Source organism: Phycodurus eques, chromosome 15 (assembly GCF_024500275.1).
Source record: "Phycodurus eques isolate BA_2022a chromosome 15, UOR_Pequ_1.1, whole genome shotgun sequence".
In the NCBI taxonomy this organism is placed as follows: domain Eukaryota; kingdom Metazoa; phylum Chordata; class Actinopteri; order Syngnathiformes; family Syngnathidae; genus Phycodurus; species Phycodurus eques.
In genome coordinates, this window is record NC_084539.1 from 4,999,485 (window position 1) to 5,017,613 (window position 18,129).

The following is an 18,129-nucleotide window of genomic DNA, read 5'->3' on the forward strand; positions in this document are numbered from 1 at the left end:
TCATGTCTGCATGTGAGTGGAAACTGGATCTCTTCCAGTGAGCGTCTACGGCCGCGGGTCACGTTTCCACACCGGGCTCTAAGGCCTCACCCAAAAACTGCATGAGCTCCACCGACCAGTGAAGCTTCCCTATTTATAGGTACAAGAAGCACAGAGTGGTAAAAAGCACACACACCCTCCGCCAAATAGTGGAAACACTATGAGGCTGAAAACCGTAACATTTGAAGCTTTTGTATTTTATGTTCTACTGCAATGGGTTTCCATTACATTCAGAGTAAAACTTGGTGTTTGAATTCTAAACCCCGTATTTTATTTTTTTCAGCTTTTAGAACCTATTAACGTTAGACATAAAATGGAACGTGTTCAGGTTTTTTTAGTGTTTTCTTTTTAAGTTGTGGTTTAAAAGCCTGTTTTTTTTGCCTTTGTTGTGAAGTGGGGTGGACATTTCCATTGATATCATCCATCCATTTTCCGAGCCGCTTCTCCTCACTAGGGTCGCGGGCGTGCTGGAGCCTATCCCAGCTGTCATCGGGCAGGAGGCGGGGTACACCCCGAACTGGTTGCCAGCCAATCGCATAGTGACTCAAAATTGTGAAAAATACATTTATTATATATATATATATATATATATATATATATATATATATATAATAATTTCTTTATTCATATTCTCACCCAAGTTGAATGACTCTTTTTCTTCTCAAATTTTTTTTTACATAACCTCGTTAACTGCTATTTAATACAAACCCCAATTCCAATGAAGTTGGGGTGTTGTGTCAAACAAATAAAAACAGAATACAATGATTTGCAAATTCTTTTCAACCTACCGGTATATTCAATTGAATAAACTACAAACACAAGATATTTAATGTTCAAATTGATGACCGTTGTTGTTGTTTTTTTGCAAATATTATCACATTTTGAATTTGATGCCTGACACACATCCCACTAAAGCTGGCACAGGGGAAACAAAAGACTGTTTGAAAGATTCCACGGGTGAACAGGTTCATTGGAAACAGGTGAGTTTCATGATTGGCTATAAAAGGAGCATGGAGCGAGGTTCACCAGTTTGTGAACCACTGTGTGAGCAAATAGTCTGTTTAGGAACATTCCTCAATGTACAATTGCAAGGAATTTAGAGATTTAATCAGCTACGGTATCAGAATCGATAAAAATCTCTGCACGTAAGCAGCAAGGCCAAAAACCAACATTGAATGCCCGTGAGCTTCCATCCCTCAGGCAGCACTGCATTAAAAACCAACATCATTGTGGAAAGGATATTCCCACGTGGCCTCAGGAACACTTCAGGAAACCATTGTTAGTTAACATAGTTCGTCACTACATGTACCTGTACATCAAGCAAGAATTCCACATACTAAGCTTTTATAATTTGTGGTCTTAGTTCCCAAACTAGTGGTAAACATGCCGCTGTCCCAGCTTTAAATTAAAATCTTAAAAGTGTCTTGTTATTGCTTGTCCGTGTGGTCTAAAACAAATGAGAGTCTGTACAGCAATTAAGATAATGGCGATGGCCATTTAGGCAAAGCAAATGGGAGATAGTCATGAAGTTTGGATGGGGCCACGCCAATGAGTGGTCGTTAAATTTGTCTATGCACAGACATTGTGACCCACACCTGGGTAAGAGCGTTTCTGTGTGGAAAGGCAAACTTTATCAATGCACTATCATCTGGAGAAAACCTACCTTTTGCTATGTCCCATTGGATCACCTCTGAAATATCTTTTCATTGCCCACATCCAGAACACCTCATGTGAATAGATCACATGCTGCTGTCGTCATGGTGACGGCCTCGTGAGATACCTGAGTTGGGTACTGGCGGAGAGCCGAGACCGAACGAGAATTAAATGACTGCGGGGAGGAAACCACTGTAGAGGCCACAGAAAGTCATTTGTTTTTCATCATGCCGAGAAGAAGGGATTTGTCAACAGATGACGGTAAAGTGGATGGACAAGTGTGTATGAACGCTTCTGCACTTAAAATGCAATGTGATACACTGTACTACTGGTGTTCCAGCTTGGGTTTGTTTTGAACTCAAGAATGAGTAGTTTAGCACACGAGTTCAACTTGATGACAGATATATGACGCTGGTATGTTTTTATTTTTTTTATTAACTGTTATGCACCTTGATCAAAGTTTGGTGGTGGTTTGGCATGCAAAGTAAGCCGAAATGAAATATATTGTTTTACATAATATGTTATTGACTTGATAACTGGGCCATATTAAGAGCATTTTTTTAAATCAAATGTTGAGGATGCAAGATGGGAAAATTGTGACTCGTGACAAACTTTATCTCGGTCAATACTGCTCATGAATACTTTATTCGTGTCATTGTACAAGGCACAATGTTGTATGTAGCTAATGTGCCTGTCTCACAGTCGGGAGGTTCGTGGTTCAAATCTTGGCTTGTTGCTTCATGTGCAGAGTTCCTCCAGTGCGTGCAAGGGTTTTATAGATTTGCTTCCTCCCATGTTCCAGAAACATGCACATTAGGTCGATTGATGAGTCTGAACTGTCCATAGATGTGAATAGGATTGAATCGCTGTTTGTTTGTATGTGTCCTGCAAATTGACTGGCGACCAATTCAATTTGTACCCTACCCTGACATTTCTGGATGAGCCCCTGTTTATTAGGGGATTAGAGCTAACGCAAGTTGTGTAAAAGTCAGCTATGTGCTACACTACCAATGGTCCTGTCAAATTTTGTTTACCTGCTCCATGCATTTTCTATTGCTCTTGTCCTCGTTAGGGTCACAGCTAATCTGGAACCTTTTCTCAGATGACTGAGCGAGAAGTACACCCTCAACTAATCGCCAGCCAACCGCATGGCACATAGAAACAACCATTCACTCTGACATTCACACCTATGGACAATTTAGAATGATCAATTACCCTAACATGCAAGTTTTTGGGATGCGGGAGAAAGCCAGAGTACCCAGAGAAAACCCATGCTAGCACGGCAAAAACATGCCAACTCCCCACAGGAGGGTCGAAGATGGGAGCCAAACCTCTGAAACTTCTTGACTGTGAGCCAGAAGTGCTAACCACTAGTCCAGCGTGCTGCCCATCTCTATCACACTATCAAACCAGAACTTTGTTGTGCTTTAGAAAAAAGAAAAGAAAAAAGCAGGACCCGCTACAACATGCAAAGCAGTCAATTACATGTTGTATTTGCTTATCACACAGTTGGGATCGATATGGAAGATGAAGTCAGTGACAGTGATGGTAAGTCAGTCACAATATTTCATTTACCCATCATGTACACAAGTCTGACATCGATTGACTTCCTCGACCACTGTCCATCTCATCATCTCTCATTATAGACGGTGCAACAAGGAGACGAGGGAACAGGAGGCAAGCAGCTGGAAGAACCGTTGCAAAGGGAAGACCCCGTGGCAAGAAAACAGCCAGCGAGGATGAGGAAAATGAAGAGGAGGCTGATGAGGCTCCGAGGACAAGAAGAGGGGCAAATACAAAGAAGCCGACCAAGAAACGTCGAGGTGAGGATGAGGAGGAGGATGAAAGTGAGGACGGGGGCGCCAAGAAAAAGAAGCGAGGGGGCACAGCCAATAAGAAAAAAAGGAGGCAAAACCTTGGATAGTGAGGAGGAAGGCAGTGATGAGCAGAAAGGAAAGAAGGGGAAAAATGGAGGACGAATGAAAGGAGGAAAGGAGGAGGATGATAGTAAAGGCAAGAAGGGAGATGCCAAAGGAAAAGACAAAGACAAGAAAAAGAAGAAGAAGAAGGAAGAAAGGTAGGCTGAATATCCATCCATTTTATGACGCACTTGTCCTCAGTAGGGTTGCTCCAGGGCCAGTCGCCATACAATCGCAGGGCACATATAGACAAATAACCATTCAAACTCACATTCACACCTAAGGAATAATTCGTCTTCAATGAACCCGACATGCATGTTTTCGCAATGCGGGAGGAAACCCACACAAGGACTGAACTGAGGCTTAAACAATTGGTCACAATTTAGCAAGATTCTGAAAGAGAGGAAAAGCAGAAAAATACAAAGAATAAATCATATTTAAGTACGTGTTAAGGTGAAGTATACTCCGAGTATACATAACGCTAAGGTTCAAAACCCACACTTCCCAGTAACAATTCAGAAAATCATAACCTCATAACCTGCTGCTTCCGCGTCTCCATCAATCCTCAGTTCATCAGATTCCAGTTCGAGCTCCGATGAGGGTGAGGAATCCTTGTCCGAGGGAGAGATGGCCGTGCTGATGGAGGAGGTGGAAGAGAAGAAGAAACTGATATCAACCATCAGGAACAAACCGTGGAGGATGAAGAGGCGACTCACACACCTGAAGTAATGTCCAACTGGAGGTCATGACAATACTTCGGTTAAAAAAAAAAAAGTATTTGGGATCATTTCTCCCTTTTAAATACACATCCATCCGCTTGTCCTCATTAGGGTCACAGGTGAGATGGAGCCTATCCCAGCTGATTTTGAGCGAGAGGCAGCACATATAGAAAAATAACCATTCACCCTCACGTTGACACCTATGGACAGTTTAAAGCTTTCAATTAACTGGGGGGAAGTTGGCATACACAGAATTCCCCCCCACACACACAAACGTTGGCTAATTTCCCCATTGTTGGACTAATAAAGGTTATCTTATCTTAAAACCCACGCAAATATGATGCGTACTTCACACAGGAAGGCCAGAGTCGAGACATGACACACAATCAAAGAAATATTACTGATCGCTTCAACTAGTTTGAGATTCGAATGTTCACCCAGTGTTTCTTTGTGTTTTGTCAGTGTATATAAAAGTTAATGTTGACTGATATTAAATTAATAGTTAACCAGCGTTTCCATCATCTGTGCGTCCTCGCAGAGAAGCTCAAGATTTTGTGGATAAGTTTGAAGGTGCCCTTGGCAAAGGAAAAGGCAGGAAGTGGTATGCCTACAAAGTAATGATGACAAAGGTCGGTTCAAAAAAACTATACATGTTTCTTTCTGTAGTCCTTTACTCATTGTGCGTGCATGTGTTTTGCCTCATATTAATATTTGGCTCTTTTCATGTATTTTTTAAAGAAATGGATTAAGTTCCAGAGAGACTTTGACAATTTCAAAACAGCCTGTATTCCCTGGGAAAGGAAGATCAAAGAGGTGGAAAGTGAGTTTTGGTTACTGCTCAATTTGCCATTTAACAACTTAGCAGTGGTCGCTAGTGTACAAATAATAAACTCCTTTTGATGTCCTCAGGTCACTTTGGGTCCTCTGTAGCTTCCTACTTCATCTTCCTGCGCTGGATGTACGGGATGAACCTCGTTATGTTCGGTTTCACTTTTGGACTGGTGGTCATTCCTGAGGTGAAGTAATAGCAATTACAATGCCAATGGCATTCTTATATATACTTGAATACCATAAGAGTAGCATACAGACAAGTCATTAGTATAGAACAGTGATTCCCAAACACTGCGCAGCAGCACATTAGTGTGCCATAAAAGATCATCCAGTATTTGTTCAGGAAATAATCCACTGTCAACCTTTTTTTCCATTTTATATTCATGAAAATTCTAGTATATTTACTGCCAATATTGTTCATCTAGCTAGCTACACCAGCTACAATTAACTTATGTATCCACCTGTTGCCATCCACACAGTACAGAATAATAACTTTGTGTTGAACAAAACAGGCCCAGATTTCACAGTGAGAAAGTAAAAGTGTGACTAAATTGAAACAAGATCTTTATTTCATTATGTATACTTTTTGTGACATTTGCTGGTGTTCTGTGAGATTTTTCAAATGTAAAAAATGTGACTTGACTCAATAATGGTTGGGAAACAAACTGTACAACAAACTGTAACAATAACCCTTAAAGAAAAAAAGTGTGCATTCATTTTTTTTCTAGTATTATGAAAATCACATTTGCTTTTCTTCCTTCATAATCCAGGTTCTTATGGGCCTTCCCTATGGGTCCATTCCCAGAAAAACTGTTCCCAGAGCAGAGCAGGCTACCGCTCAAGACTACTCTGTCCTCATGGACTTCAATGTAAGTTTGAGTTATGATTTTGAAAAAATAAAAAGTCATCTGTTTACCTGTTTAAATATCTAGTCACCTATGGTGTCGTGATACATTTGCCTGACTTATGCGCAGGCAACGTGGGTTCGGTTCCCACTCAGTGACGGTGTGAATGTGAGTGTTAATGGTTGTCAGACCACACGTGTCCTATGACTGACTCATTAGGGTCATGGATGAGGTCAAGCCTAGCCACAGACAAACAAACAACCATTCGCCATCACATTCACATTCAGGCAATCAAAAGTCTTCAATTAACCTAATGTGCATGGTTTTGGACTGTTGTGAGCAACATGCAAACTCCACTTAGTAGAGTCTGAGTTGAGATTCAAATTCAGAGCTCCAGACTGTGAGGTAGATGTGTTGAGGTCACAGTGCTGCCCTCTTTTTAAATGTCTTATACAAATAAATTAACACAATTTTGTTTCTTATTGTTTATATAATCCATTTAGTTGTCTTGTAGAGCAATTTAATTGACAGTTGTTTTCAGTTTTATTTAAGTGCTATTTAAATACATTTACTTTGGTTGAATCAATAAAAACAGACGAATCACTTCTCTTATTGAGTAACAATGCCATAGGAGCATAATTGTATCATTCATTGGATCCAAAGGCATAGAGATTTCCCTTTGACTGGTACTAAAAAGTCACTGATGGTGTAGTGGTGCACTCGCCTGACTTTGGTGCAGGCAGCGTGGGATCAGTTCCCACTCAGTGACGGTGTGAATGTGAGTGTGAATGGTTGTCCATGTCTATATGTGCCCTGCGACTGACTGGCGACCAGTTCAGGGTGTAGTCCGCCTTTCGCCCAAAGTCAACTGGGATAGGCTCCAGCGCCCCACAACCCTAACCAGGATAAGCGGTGTTGAAAATGAAAATGGATAGTACTAAAAAATATCAAGATCTTGAAATTGGTATGATTCCTCATTTTATTTATTTATTTTTAATTTAGTGTAGGTTCAGTTCTTGTTCATTGACGATGTGAGTGTGAATGACTGTCTATACTGTACGTGTCCCATGATTGACTGGCGACGAGTCCAGTACTCTGTTTTTTTTGCCCACAGTCAGCTGCGATAGGTTCTACCTCCAGTATTATAGAAAATGGTTGGATTAAATGTCATTCAAAAGTTACTTACCAATTTAACGCAAGATGACTTTATTATTGAAACCTAACCTTATGGTAAATACATATGCAGTGGTGGGAAATATGGTGGTTGCCTCCATCCATGCGCTTTAGGCATCTTTGTAAAAGTTTGTAATGGATTATATTTGATTGTGCAAGGGATTATAATGTAGGAGGTGCATGTACTTTCAAGAAATGTAAAGTAGATAGGTTAAGTGATATGTACCGTACCTCACATTTTTTATGTACATACAGGCATTATTTTCCTAAAGCATCACGGCTAAAATTAAAACAGACAGATCACAGATCTGTAAGGAAAGAGGAATGACAATATTTTATTTCCTCAGGGATACTGCAAGTACTCCGTCCTGTTCTATGGCTATTACAACAGTCAGAGGACCATTGGTTTGCTGAAGTTTAGGCTCCCTCTGGCCTACCTTATGGTTGGGATTGGAACATTTGGCTACAGCTTGATGGTCGTGATCCGCACGTGAGTCGTGCAGTCAGATTTGATGGTCCAAATGAATTAAAAAGACATAAACCAATTGTGTTATGATTTTGCTGTCACATTATTCAAACTACAGTATTGAGATCAGTTTTATAGGCATGTCTCATTTACCCTCACAAACACATCATATCCCATCTACCATCATTTCTCATGTATAATGTGCACCCATGTATAATGGCCACCCCCTAAATTGACCTCAAAATTCTGGAAAAGCCTTCTAACTCTGTATAATGCATTTTTACAACGCATGATTTTGCTTCTACCCATATGATCAAAACATGAAGTTTTTTTTCAAAGAATTATTCCAAAGTTAAGCACTTTATTTTTAACGTGTAATACTTATTTACTTCCTCTTATTTTGGAAATTCACAGCCCTACTTTTATTTATTTTTATTTAGTAAATGAGATAAGACACAGTTGTGCTCATACGTTTGATTACCAGGCAGAATTTTTAAGATGGGTACAATTCTTTAAAGAAAACATGAAGGGCTAGGCGAAACACATTTAATTTTATTTTAATGGGATTCAAATTAAACTGTCAAGCATTTCAGAAAAGCATTATCATTAAACAAAACATAACCACAAAGAAATAAATGACAGTTGTTGTTTAGTCATATTTAAAAAAATATATATATATATTTCACAAATTCTGCCAGGGTATGTAAACTTATGAGCACAACTGTATATACAGTATATGTACGTACATACGTACATGCGTACCCCTGTTATATTGGAATGAAAGTGTACGGTACACCTTTTTCATAACCTCTTGGTGGCGGCATATTAGAATGAAAGTGTACACCTTTCTCATAACCTCTAGGTGGGGGTGACATTGGAATAAAATTGTACAGCTTTTTCATAACCTCTGGATGGCGGCATACATTTATAAAATGGGAAAGTTTTTTTTTTCTTCCCCCCCCCATTTCTCCCTATACCTATGTATAATGTGCCCTATTGACTTGACAATATTTTTGGAAAAAATGCACATTATACACAAGAAATTACGTTATTTCTTTCATTATTCAGAATGGCAAAGAATGCAGACCTAGGTGGTGGTGATGGAGAGGATGGGGAGTTCACCTTTGCCTGGAAGATGTTCACCAGCTGGGATTATCTAATTGGAAATGCAGAGACTGCGGACAACAAGTATGCGTCCATCACCACCAGCTTCAAGGTAATCATGGCAAGCCCATTCAATGAATGTGATATACTGTACATACAGAATATGTGTAACTGCGTCTGCTAATCCTCTGCAAGATCAGGAGTCCATTGTGGATGAGCAAGAGAACCAGAAAGATGAGAACATTCATCTGAGGAGGTTCCTCAGGGTCCTGGCTAATGTCCTCATCACCTGCAGCCTCGGAGGAAGTGGCTACCTCATCTACTTTGTTGTGAAGAGGTCTCAAGAGTTTGCCAATAGAAACGATCTCAGCTGGTATGAGAAAAATGAGGTAATGTCAAGACAAGCAACTTGACACACATACATACACACACAAAAATGATTGGTCAACTAGTTGACAACTCGACTTTACTACTCCGAAGTACGCACATAGGGTAAAAAGTGGGGGAGGGCACAAGGCTCCAGTGCCACAAAATCATATTCAGTCTACTCTCATCTAAATCAAATATTAGTATCCTTGATGATTACCTATCCATTGGGATTACATTTTAATTGCCATAATTTGTTTGATTGCCATGGAAAATTATGTACAATGTTAGTTTCTCTGGATGTGTCACCAGCAAGTCAGATAAGTTCTTTCATTCATTCTTTCTTTCTTTCTTTCTTTCTTTCTTTCTTTCTTTCTTTCTTTCTTTCTTTCTTTCTTTCTTTTTCCAGTTGGAGATCATCATGTCTCTGCTGGGCCTTCTGTGTCCTCCTCTGTTTGAGACTATTGCTGAGCTCGAGGACTACCATCCTCGGATCGCCCTCAAGTGGCAGCTGGGACGCATCTTTGCTCTTTTGCTGGGAAATCTCTACACGTTCCTGTTTGCCCTCTTTGACGAAGTCAACACCAAGGTGTGTGTCTGCACTCTTGCTCCGTATTAGAGGTGATTCTTCAGCAGCCAGGCTTCTTCTCGAACAGCTCTAACGCTATTTCACTAATCACTAATCCCACTGCACCCTCTCTTTACCATTTAGCTGGAAGAAGAGGAGTCCATAAAGAACGCAACCATATTGGCTCTGAAGGAATACTACGCCAACTACACCCGCCTGGTCAATGACACAGAGGCCACCCCACCCCCCATGAGCCCAGCTGATGTCATCAGAGGACCTTGCTGGGAGACTGCTGTTGGTATAGTAAGAACATATTTTTTCACTGGATACTTCATTAGGCACGCCTGAACAATCTATTAAGATTCAACGTGTTTCTGATATTCATCTTATTTTATTTAGCGATTTAAAGCGACAAAATGCAGTTTTCAAACTGCTATCAATATTTCAAGGTATCCTCATTTGCAGTCCCTGCCCTCACCCTTTTGAATCTCTACCCCAAGGAATATACCTAGCTCACTAAACTTGGACAACAAAAAAGAACCAGGAAGAGGTTCATCACGCTCGCCAGGTCGCCTCAGGGCACATCTTGGTCGGCCGGGCTAGCGCACAACATTACACGAAATGTTCGCGGTTTGATGTATTTTTTTGGAATGTAAAATCATTTTAAAAATATATGAGAGGTGATCAACTTACCTGACGACTCGGTGAGAACAGTTACATGAAGTACGCGGTGGTTTTCCAAGTTCAGCCATGCAGCCATCTGCGTATAGGACATACACCACCGTTATATATCTTTACCCTTGTTTAGGGGTTAAACTCATTGGTTGAGGATTGAAGCATCAACTTTACTACCCTTCATTGATGGTTAGACGTCAGATATGTTAGACATTGACGTCGACTGGTCGCCAATCACGTGGTTCTGCAATTAGCATTAACAACATGGACAACTGGAAGGCAGCTGGTAAGGAGGGGGAACGGTCATCTCAGCAGACGAGCGGCAGTGTCTTCACTTTGTGTTAATATTTTACAAAAGAAATGAGACTGCTAGACACAGTCACCCTCAAATACTACAATAGCACAAGCTCTATGCACAGGCATCAGAAGAGGCACCCGCTGCTAAAAAACATGCTAAATCCTGGAGAGGTGGAATCCTCATGTCAGTCAGTGTATGTTAGGTAAATATACAGTATTGCAGTGTAAAGTATTCCCTTCTCCTGTGATGTACTGTATATTTTTTTAAATCATGTACTGTATATTTTTTTTTAAATCATGGTACTGCAGCGACTGTCTGAAGTTGTGGTTTGTGCGTTACGGTTAGAGTTTTTAAAGTCTCTACATTTTGTAAGCCCTTGAATGCAGCCTGAATTTGACTGGATGAGCATGTCTTGGGGGCGGGAGTAACTGGGAAGAGTCAGCGAGCTTGTGTGTCTGTGTGGAGTGGCAGTAGTAACAGATGGTGCGCGGCAGGGAAGCCGCTAACAGGAAGTTGACAACTGAAGCAATGTTAATAAAAATATCAATGACGTCATCAACTAATGTACGTCGACTATCACCATATTTGCGTCGACTACAAAATATCCAAGGTCGTACTCCTGATTTCAAGTAGAGTGTTGTCCAATATCTTCTTTTTAACTTTTGTTTCTAACGTGAGTTAAGGAATCCGCCTAAGAAACTGCAATAGTCTAATCTGCGAGAGGCTGTGGTACTTCCCCGTGAGTCTCTGTGCATGCAATGGGTGTGTGCAAATGAGTGACAGACTATTTGGTCACGCCTCCTGTCTCTACACTCTCCGATTCTTGTCCTGTTCTGCCTAGTTGTAAATTATAACTAAAATAAATTAGAGGCATTAGATCAGAGAGGGATGACTTTTCAAAATATAATTTCATTATTATTCTACTGTCAGGTCATACAAACAATTTTAACATGACAGAAAGTGTTTGTTTTTTTTGAAACTGCAAACTCTATCTTTAAGAAGAGCACATATTCCTCAGCTCTCAGTATGATGTAGTCAAAAAGCTAAAGGACTGTAAATAATTAAACATGTTGGTGAATAAATGCAACTACAAAGACTGAACCTTATTCGTTTACATTTATGCCATCACTATTTATTGGATATCAGGTGTACCTAATGGATTGTCTGGAATACAAAAACTGGTCCTATCTGTAACCCCTAAAGGAGGGTATGTACATTACACATTAAACACAACACTAATCGGGCTGGATTCAAAGTGAGCAAAGGTCAGATTATCGGCTGTCTCATCAAAATCATCCCGACCGATCTTATTGTGGTAAGACAATTGGAAATGTTAAACCCATTTAATATTCCCAGATGCAAATCCTTTTGTATATGGTCAACATTGACCATACAGAGCCACCAACTCTGAGATTGTTCGGTTAAACAGAACAATAGCCAATTAAGAAGTGGGAGAGACATCGTTGGACAAACACTAACTGCTCTACAGTATTTGTGTCCTGCAAGTTTATGGTCACTTCCCCCCCAGAATTTCCTCAAATTCGCAATCCTCCACTCTCTCCTTCATCAAAAACATTAGCATCAGGTTACATTCAAATATATTAGAAAACATGGCATAAAGTAGTTCTTGGTCTTTCGAACTAAGAATTTTAGGAAACCATGAACTACTTAATTCTCATCAGCACTAAACATTACTGTATTTTGTTTCATTTAAAAAAAATGCATATGTTGTAGGAGTTTGTGAAGCTGACTGTATCGGACATCCAAGTCACCTACCTGACCATCCTGATTGGTGACTTTGCGAGAGCTGTCATTGTGCGCTTCCTCAACTACTGCTGGTGTTGGGACCTGGAGGCCGGATTTGTAAGTCTCAATGCTAGACCTAAGTGGTTCATCTACAAAGTAGAAAACAACTTATTACTCAAATAGCTTTGAGTGCATGCTTTACTAGAAACAGCATTAAAAAAACCTTGGGACAATTTCCACTGTTTAGTTTCAAAAGCACATACTCACATTATACATTGAGACAAATGACAGTGTTGGCAATACTGTATGTTGTTTTATTAATTTTACATATACTGTATGATTTAGAAGCATTTGATTGACACTGACAGACAACATGGTTCTTTAATCATTGCAGTGTTATAGAACTGCACTACATACTGTACATGCTACCATGTGTTGATTATACAGTAATATTGTGCCCAGTCATCACAACTGCTAAACAAGATAATCATAACAATAACACAAATTCAATGTACATACAAATCAGATACTGCACTAATATGAGTTAATATTCTGGTGTCCGCATCTTTAAATTAGTAAAATGTGAAGTGCTTATCAAATTTGTTATTGCCCACCTGTCATAAAAAGGAGACCATCTGACATCATGAAATGCTTTAATGCAGACTCCTTCTATTTCAGTGAAGTTGACATTTTACCATTTGAGAAGGCAGGAACAATTTCAAACTGAATACACTTTTTTTATATACAGATTTTAGCCAGTTCACAGGACTTCTATGAGAAGTCAGAAATTGATCACGCATAGATACACAGCCACTAATAATATGTTTATTTCATTTTGATTTCTATTTTGTGTTCAGGAATTCAAGTGAAAACTGTATATTTGAAAATTCATTAATAGCAGTAATAATAATAACATTTTACCATTACACATATAATTTGGGGTTAAGAGCATTTACATACTGGTGTATGAACCATTACAGACCTGTATGTACAATATTTTTACCATAGTCTCTTTTCATTTTAGCCATCATACGGAGAGTTTGACATCAGTGGTAATGTTTTGGGACTTGTCTTCAATCAAGGCATGATCTGGTATGAACTTCTCTGATGCTACATATTTGGGAACATAATAATGTGATGTACTACGACAATACTTTTCTGTAGTTATACCTTAGAATTTACAAGTATTGCAGTGAGTGTAAATGGCCTTAATAGGGTTGATGTCGCACTAAGCCCTCCAAGACCCATTAAATGGATTTAGATGGACTGTATACATTTGGCCTACGGAAGTGACACTAATAGGAGTGACACTACCATGGCAGCGACTGTAGAGCGAGGTGTTTTCATTTCTGCAGTGGCACTTGTTTGAATGAATTTATTGAATTCGTGGGAATGTTTTAGGATGGGGGCATTTTATGCTCCCGGTCTGGTTGGCATCAATGTGCTCCGCCTGCTCACGTCCATGTACTATCAGTGTTGGGCCGTGATGGCAACCAACGTCCCTCATGAGCGAGTCTTCAAGGCTTCCAAGTCCAACAACTTCTACATGGGTCTGCTGCTCCTCATCCTCTTCCTCAGTTTGTTGCCTGTGGTCTACACCATCATGACCCTCCCACCCTCCTTTGATTGCGGCCCCTTCAGGTAACACATACAAAAAGTAAACCTGCTCTGAATATGACCTTGTGGATATTTAATGTATTAACGCTTCTGAATTTTTAAGTGGGAAGGCAAAGATGTTTGATGTGATCATTGAGACGATCAACCTGGACCTGCCAGCCTTTATGGGGACACTATTTAGTTATGTAGCCAACCCAGGCCTCATCATACCAGCTGTTTTGCTCATGGTGTGAGTACAAAGGCCCTCAAAGACTAAAAAAAAGCAGAAAAATACACAAACATATGGTGCCTTTGCTGTCACTGAGAATCAGCAAAAATGTCTTTTTTTCTTCTACAGGCTTGCCATCTACTATTTGAACTCTGTTTCGGAGGCGTACAAAAACTCCAACCTGGATCTGAAGAAGAAGATGCAGATGGTAAATGGAGAAAACTATAGTAAACACATTGGGCGTTGTATATGTCCTGCTATTGCTTCTTTATGTAAAAATGACTACTGTGAAAAGATAAAGAAAACAACAAACCCAGCAGTTTGCCAAAAATTTGCATATGCAGTATTGTATCTATTTTATGTGTTGCATTGAGTAAATGGAGTAAAATCAATGGTTGAAGGTGAGCGACATTGTACTACTACTTCCACTACTACTACTGCTGCTACTACTACTTACAACAACTAGTACATGGTGTTTCAGTAAGGAATATTTATATTGCAGATTCTTTTTCAATTCTTGCTTTTTGTACTGCATGTTTGAAGTAAAAAGTTCAATTAATCAATCAACAAAAATAAGAAAATACAATATGTAGACTTTAAAAATACAATAGAAATGCAATAAAATAATGCAATAAAAGATTTTAAATTTTGTACCACTACCATTAACCAGTGCCATTAACGGAAGGCCATAAGGTAAAAGTAATAGAATGGGTTCAAGGAGACAGCTGTATTTTCACTTACAAACATATGCAGCTTTGAGACCAAAGCGGCAGTAATGCTGCCCAAAGAGGGTGGACTGAGCTCAGTTGAACACAATAATCAGAACACTACGGTAGTTTGGTGCAACTTTGCATCACACCGCCCCTTTGTTTTTATTCATTAATTTCCTGTAATGATCCACGCCTCTCTCCTGGTTTTCTGTCACACTATGACTAGGCTCGCGATGAAGAAAAGAACCGGAGGAACAACACAGACAGCACCAACGAGGTTATGAAAGACTTGGAAGATCTGCTGCCAAACCGCTCTCTGGCACCCCCTGCTCCACCACCAGAGCCTGGTTAGTAAACGTTTTTTTTTTTAAATTTGTTTATACAAGGTACTTTTATTGTCAATTCTTCAATATGCGTAACACATACAGAGAATTTAAATTACAGTTCTCAAGGGCCCGCGGTGCTGCAAACGACAGTACAAATAATAACATCAATATAAAAGCTAAATAAACTCTAGTATATACAGTATAAAAAGTATTAATTGAATGTGCAAATATCAAAGGTCAGGTGACGTGTGCAACATAGTCAAGGTCAGCGAACCAAGGCGAATAAGACATTTATAAATTAGATAACAAACACCAATTCTGCTAAAGTGGCTGGTGCAACCCTGAGTCTGGTGTGAGTGTGTGGGTGTGTGTGTGCGTATATTGTGTGTGTGTGTGACCATGTGTGCATCTACATGTTTGCGAGGCGTCAGAGTTCAGCTGGGCAGAGGACAGAAGTGGTAGAGGGGTCAGGGTGGGCAGAAAATTCAGATTCCTGACAGCCTGATGAATAAAACTGTCTTTGAGTCGGCTAGTCCTGGCCCGCAGACTCCGAAGTCTTCTGCCTGATGGCAGCAGACTGAAGAGGCTATGTGACGGATGGGTGGCATCTCCCGCTATGCGGAGGGCTTTGCGGGTGAGGCGGGTGCTGTATATGGCCTGCAGGGAGGGAAGAGAGCTTCCGATGATCTTCTCAGCTGCCCACACTATGCGATGGCGGCAGGATGCGGTGCAGGCTCAGTAATGGTGAGCAGGCTGATTGTTAGTAAATCAGTTTGACCCGTTGCAGACAGTGTGAAATGTTGGCTGGTCAATAGAGGGCACTAGGGTGCCGCGACACCACTGCTGAGTCACCTTGAAATTGACAAAGGTAGATGAAAGAAAGAAAATAAGACTTTTAAAAATATTTAAATTACATTTATATCTATTTTTAGATGAGTAGGATAGTATACACTTAATGATGAGTAAAATGTATCTGTTTATCGCTGTTGCCTCATTTCATGACGTCACTTCTGGTTTAAGGCGTTTGCAGTTAACTCTCGTTAAATTGTGACATCCAAGGTGTCAAGTGTGGGAAATAGCTGGACCCAAGAGCAGGCGGAGGCTGATGTAAAATGATGAACAGTTTATTGATCAAAGGTTATGGAGGCGGTCCTGGATGTGTTGGGCAGGCGGAGGCGTGGACGGGTGGCAGGCAATGGACAGAACAGGCGGCTGGCAGGAATGACGTGGGTCAGGAACACTGGGAACAAGGAGACACAAGAGTTAACAAGGGAACGAGGAGTTGAGTAGGTTACTTGAGTACGGTGGGCCGGGTGATGAGGCCGATTGGAGACAGGTGCTGAAAACAGAAAGGGGAGGGAGGAGAGAGAGAGGACGCAAAGAGCCCTCCAGGCCACTATAATAGAACTGCAGGGCAGTATATGGGGTCCTACAAGGTGGGGTCCTACACAATAAGAAATATATTGCCGAGGTAGGGTATCAGATTCCAGCGCCATAATACAGATAATATGATAAATACAGATTGTAGAAGTCAATAAAGTAAAATAAAAGTAAATAATTAGGTTGTCATTGCATAAAAATAAGTCTGAGATTTTTATGACAATACTGTGTATTACAATAACATTCATAAATTAAATATTTATAACTAAATATGTTAAGTAACTCATTTACTTGTAAAGAAAGGCTTTACCAAAAAGAACAATCTTTATTAGAATTATTGTGCCTGCCATGTGTTTTATATTGTGGAAATGGAATGTGCATGGATCATTGTGCATCCTCTTGTATGAACAGAAAAGACATCAGATCCAAAGCCAATGAAAACGAAACCTGGGGCAGCTGGAAAAGGTGTGCACCTTCAGAGAGATGTGGCACTTGCAGCATCCAATCCTGCCACTCGAGGGCCAGTAGTCCAACCACCTGGACCAAGAGGACCGGGACCAATGTCCGGTCCTGGCCGAGGCCGTGGGAGAGGACCCCCACCGAGATGATGGCAGCATCACCATCATGTAGCCTCATATGCCTTCGTTGTTACCACTTGATAGGTTTTGATATGAACTGTGGAATTAGATTCTGAGGGATGGCAACTTGGCCCCCTTTACTTTTAGTCTGTCAAAACAATAATGTGTTGTAATTTCTGATAATTATCCACTTTTCTGCTCCAATACGATAGTTCTACTGCATATGAACATGTCCAATTTGTATTAGCATGCATAACCATTTGTGACGCTGAGGTGGCTTGGAAGTCCATACCATTTGTTCTAACTTAGTAAACCAAAAATAAGTGAGTATTACAACTGTCACTGAAATGCAGGACCTTTCATGCATCTCTTCTTTTAATAGCCACTGTTTAAATGAAATAAAAACAGAGGATGCTATTTTTGAACGGCTTTGTTGGATTTTTTTGGGAGAGATGTTTCCTGCTTAGTATCTTATCTATGATCCAACCAGCAACCAATCCATCCAACCTTCAGGCAAAAGGTGGACAACACCCTGAACTGGTCGCTAGTCAGTCACAGGGCACATATACCCTAGTGAGGATAAGCGGTACGGATGATGAATGATGAATAAATCACGTTTGCAACTAATGGCTATTCTGTGTCTTACATTTCCACTCTTGGCATTCATACATCCACCCCTTTTGTACACCGCTTGTCTAGAATAAGGTTGTGTGTAACTGTAGCTCATCCAAGTTGGCTTTGACTGAACCGTGAGGTACACCCTGGAGTAGATCCATCCATCTTCTGAGCCACTTATCCTCACTAGGGTCGCGGGCGTGCTGGAGCCTATCCCAGCTGTCATCGGGCAGGAGGCGGGATACACCCTGAACTGGTTGCCAGCCAATCGCAGGGCACATACAAACAAACAA

General features: G+C 40.5%; 1 protein-coding gene across 1 annotated transcript; it reads left to right on the plus strand.

Moving 5' to 3' along the window:
* The first annotated feature begins 1,769 nt into the window (after positions 1–1,769).
* Positions 1,770–17,738, plus strand: tmc2a (transmembrane channel-like 2a). Its single transcript, XM_061698318.1, is given in 21 exon segments — positions 1,770–1,953; positions 3,202–3,240; positions 3,339–3,604; positions 3,606–3,769; positions 4,181–4,336; positions 4,869–4,959; positions 5,069–5,150; positions 5,240–5,346; positions 5,932–6,030; positions 7,527–7,669; positions 8,714–8,861; positions 8,950–9,138; positions 9,525–9,704; positions 9,828–9,986; positions 12,391–12,519; positions 13,427–13,494; positions 13,804–14,043; positions 14,123–14,248; positions 14,357–14,435; positions 15,164–15,284; positions 17,055–17,738. Coding segments are annotated over 21 exon segments (2,817 nt in total). The 5' UTR covers positions 1,770–1,919; the 3' UTR covers positions 17,252–17,738.
* Positions 17,739–18,129: the final 391 nt, after the last annotated feature.